The sequence below is a fragment of the Adiantum capillus-veneris genome, chromosome 2, assembly GCF_014529385.1.
Source record: "Adiantum capillus-veneris isolate H3 chromosome 2, ASM1452938v2, whole genome shotgun sequence".
NCBI classification, from domain to species: Eukaryota; Viridiplantae; Streptophyta; class Polypodiopsida; order Polypodiales; family Pteridaceae; genus Adiantum; species Adiantum capillus-veneris.
This window is the reverse complement of record NC_140932.1, coordinates 46,096,855-46,101,073: the sequence shown is the minus strand read 5'-3', so window position 1 is coordinate 46,101,073 and position 4,219 is coordinate 46,096,855. Positions and strand designations below refer to the sequence as shown.

The 4,219-nt window shown below is 45.6% G+C and overlaps 1 protein-coding gene across 1 annotated transcript; it reads right to left on the bottom strand.

Moving 5' to 3' along the window:
• Nucleotides 1-573: 573 nt before the first annotated feature.
• LOC147462705 (pentatricopeptide repeat-containing protein At3g09040, mitochondrial-like) lies at nucleotides 574-3,880 on the bottom strand. The gene has a single exon (XM_086485072.1). It carries the CDS (start codon nucleotides 3,417-3,419, stop codon nucleotides 1,335-1,337), a length of 2,085 nt encoding a protein of 694 aa, XP_086341198.1. The 5' UTR covers nucleotides 3,420-3,880; the 3' UTR covers nucleotides 574-1,334.
• Nucleotides 3,881-4,219: the final 339 nt, after the last annotated feature.

Sequence of the window (4,219 nt, the reverse complement as noted above, 5' to 3'; positions counted from 1 at the left end):
ATTGGATCTTTCACTACTTAAGTGGCAATTTACATCTTGGGTTGTTTTATCCCGGCGGGATTATTGCTGCCATATTTGCATGCTTTTTCGGACTTTGCAAATCCTTTTCGGACTCGGATTGGGTTGGTTGTTATGACACGCAAATGTTCACAAGTGGTCTTGTTTCATGCTCTGCAGTTCATGCATATCATGGTTGGAGCAAGAAGCAACCTACTGTGGCCACTCCCAACTATGAAGCTGAGTATAGAGCAATCTTCACAGCTTCAATTGAGTGTGTACGGCTCAGACGCCTTATGGCTGATTTAGGTGTTGGACAAGACACTGCCAACATCATCTACATTGATAGTGAGAGCCCTTCATTCGTTTGAGAAATAAGCAAAAGTGCAAAAAGAATACCCCAGCATTTTGAGCTTTCACAGTTAAGCTAGCCATGCAAACTTGCCATCAGCTTCTTTGTTACAAGTTGGAGATGGAGGAGGTTGCACCTGCATTGGGATGCACCATCTTCTTCAAGAGGAGAGAGAGAGAGAGAGAGAGAGAGAGAGAGAGAGAGAGAGAGAGAGCATCCCAAGGGACCTCAAAGATCCATCCGATGTGCACTACGTTGGCTATCTTATTTCCCTATTGAGTTACTGGTCTTAACTCGGATCAAAACACATCCCCTTGTAGGCAAAGAAGCGGCCCCTTCATTATTTTGCATGGCACTTCTGTTTCGAGGAATGTGTAGAACAGTACTCTCAGAAAAGAGACAAATTTGCAAACAATTTGCAATGCCGCACTAACAAATAATGTGACAATATACAAGGAACTATACTACATACCAGAGTTGCAGTATCCTTGAGCCGCAAGGGTGCAAGTGGATGTAGGGTCTTTGCATCACCTTGGGAGCAGTGCCTGTTCTACATTGAGGAGATGTAGTCTTTGAAGCAAGAGGAATGAACTACAAGTTTAGCTCTTGATAAATCAACACTCGTTCGGATCCGAGGTTAGCAGATTTGTTGCCGCCTGTACCAGGTGTAGATGCCCCCACAAGGCTAGATGGGTTACCCGCTGTGGATGCTAGCAGAAGGCTTTCAGTCGATGAGTTGCATGCACTTGACTCACGTTCCAGACTTCATGGGCTTGATGTACGTCCTAATGACGATGTCTTCAATAGCTGCTCATTAATCTTTTCGATTGCAGAATGGTGTGAGTTTTAATGATACTCAACTTATACAATTTATGAACATTAAACAATATCAATCTGGTCTCCTGGAATTGTTCCTGTAAAGGGTGTGTTACATTTTTCACTACATCCGTTAATAGCTTCTCCTCTTCTTATACCCTTTCTCATTTCAACTCAATCTCCTTGCTTTGTGCATGGCCGAATTGGTCCTAGAAGCACACCCGGACTGCTTCCATGCTGTGATCTTTATTCTCATGGCTTCGATATCTCTAGCCTTCTCTGGCATTCCAGCTGCGGCATATAAATTTGCCATGATAATGTAAGCTGTTGCATCACATTCATCAACCTCCACAGCACCCTTAAATGCCCAGGTCCCCAATTTCACATCCACCCATTTCTGGCTAGCACCTAAAAGGCAAAGCCAAATTTCGGAGGTAGCAGAAAAAGGCATTGCCTGGATCACTTGTACTGCCTTCAATAGGTGCCCGGCACGTGCAAGAAGGTCGACCATGCAGGCAAAACACTCAACATCAGGCTCCAACCCATGCATAACACGCATATTATCAAAAAGCTCTTGGCCCTTTTCCACCAGACCAAGATGACTACACAGATTCAGCAGCGAGATGAATGTGACAACATCTGGAACAATCCCCTCATGCTGCATTTCCCCAAAGCATTTGAGTGCTTCCTCCCCTTGACCTTCTTGTGCATATCCTGCGATCAACGAATTCCAAGAGATGACGTTTCGGAAAGGAAGCTTCTCTAGGACCCTTTGTGCATGGGCAAGAGCACCACACTTGGCATACATGTCCACAAGTGCACCGCCCAGCTCTACCTGATGCTCCAGCAACCCCTGGGATGATATCTCATCATGAAATTGCTTTCCCTTGTCAAAAGCACCGATCGCAGCACATGCTTTCAGGATGCACACATAGGTCACTGCATCTGGACGGATGCCCTTGCGCACCATTTGTTCATAACATTCTAAAGATTGTTGGCCTTTCCCCTTTTGGACATAACCTGTGAGCAATGCATTCCATGCAGTGATGTTGCACAAGGGGAGCTTCTCTAGGACACTTTGTGCCTGGGAAAGAGCATCGCACTGTGCATACATGTCCACAATTGCACTCCCAAGCTCAGTACTATGCTCCAGCAATCCCCGCCTTGAAATCTCATCATAAAATTGCTTTCCTTTATCAATGGCTCCAATCGCAGAACATGCTTTCAAAAGGCTCACATAGGTCACAGAATTTGGAGGAATACCCTCATGTTGCATTTTTCTAAAACATTCCAGAGCCTGTTGGCCCTGCCCTTTTTGAGCATATCCTGAAATCAAAGCACTCCACGAGACCACGTCTCGAGATGGAAGCATCTCGAAGGTACTTTGTGCTTGCAGCAGAGCACCACACTTAGCATACATGTCCACCAGAGCACCACCTAGAGCTACGCTGTGCTCCAACAACCCCTGCTTTGAAATCTCTTCATGGATTTGCTTTCCCTTGTCAATCGCCCCAATCATAGCACAAGCTTGCAGCATACTCACATAGGTCACTGCGTTTGGAGGAATATTGTCATGCTCCATTTGTTCAAAGCATTCTAGAGCCTTTTGGCCTTGCCCTTTCTGTGCATATCCTGCAATCAAAGCACTCCAAGAGAAGACGTCTCGAGAAGGGAGCTTCTCTAGGACACTTTGCGCTTGTGAAAGAGCACCACACTTGGCATACATGTCCACAAGAGCATTACCCAGCACGATGTGCTGCTCCAACAAACCCTGCCTCGAAATCTCATTGTGGATCTGCTTACCTTTGTCAAGGGCTCTGATTACAGCACAAGCTTTAAGAAGGCACACATAAGTCACAGCATTTGGGGAAATGCCCTCGAGTTGCATTTGGTCGAAACAATCTAACGCATTGTTGCCCTGACCGTGTCGGGCGTAGCCTGCTATTAAAGCAGTCCAAGGAATGATACTAGTGCTGTTATGCATGTCAAGTAATGTTTGTGCTTTCTGAAGCTCACCGCACTTCGCATACATAGTGATTAAAGCATCAGAGTAATTTTTCTCAAGTAACCCCCTTTGATGAAGCTCATGATGTATTTGCCTACCCCGTGACAGATCTTTATTCTTACAGCATGCCCAAATTAGTGAGGGTGACAGGGGATCTGCAGAATGCGCCATTCCCATGCATTGCTCTACTGCAAATCCACACCTTAAAAGCTTGTCTTTGACACAAGGTGGATTTTCGAGGCTGCTCATCCAGAGAGGTTGAGCGATAAGCTTATGCTTGGAGTTAGGATTCCTGGGGCTTTCCTTGCTGTCCTAGCAATGGCCGGATCATTGAAGATGGCTTCCAGTAGAAGTCCAAGTGTGCTTGCGACTCCTCATCTCCTGCCGACATGCCAGCTGTGAGTTACCGCCACTCCATTGTGGACTAATTATGCACTGTCCATCGCTTGAAAGCTCCAAAATCACAGGGTAATTGTACGACATAGAAACTTTAAGTCCTCTTTCTGAGTGAAACGAATCCAGAGCCCCCACCTTCAATTCCTCCCTCTCCTTGGAATGCATGCTGAGAGCTGATCGAGCTGATCGTGGGAAGTGCGTGCCCCAATGCTGAGAGAGCGCAGGAGACTATCAGCCTTGCTCTTCTCTGAAACGCGCGCGCTGGTTTGCTGGATGAGATAAACAAGTGTCTCTGTTGTAAATGGTTTGGTTCAATCAGACGGCCTCTAATATCTACTACTACTATGGCAAAGTCTCTTTTTTTTTTGAATACAAACTGAATTAATAGAAGGAAAGAAATACAAAAAGCCCCTTAGGATGGAAAGGGGAATCCAGCCTGACCGAACTCATACATTGAGGTAGTTAGAAATAAGAAACAATCTGGTGTGATCATAATGGGCTAGAATAACTTTTCTCCATCTCTGCAAAGTTATTCCATCTCTGCAGAAGTCTAAGCCGCCCGTGCGAGATAGTGTGGAGGGTGGCCTTGCTATAGAAACTTGTTGATACAATGCAAGGAGATGCTTTCTTCAATTTATATTTATATGCTCCTT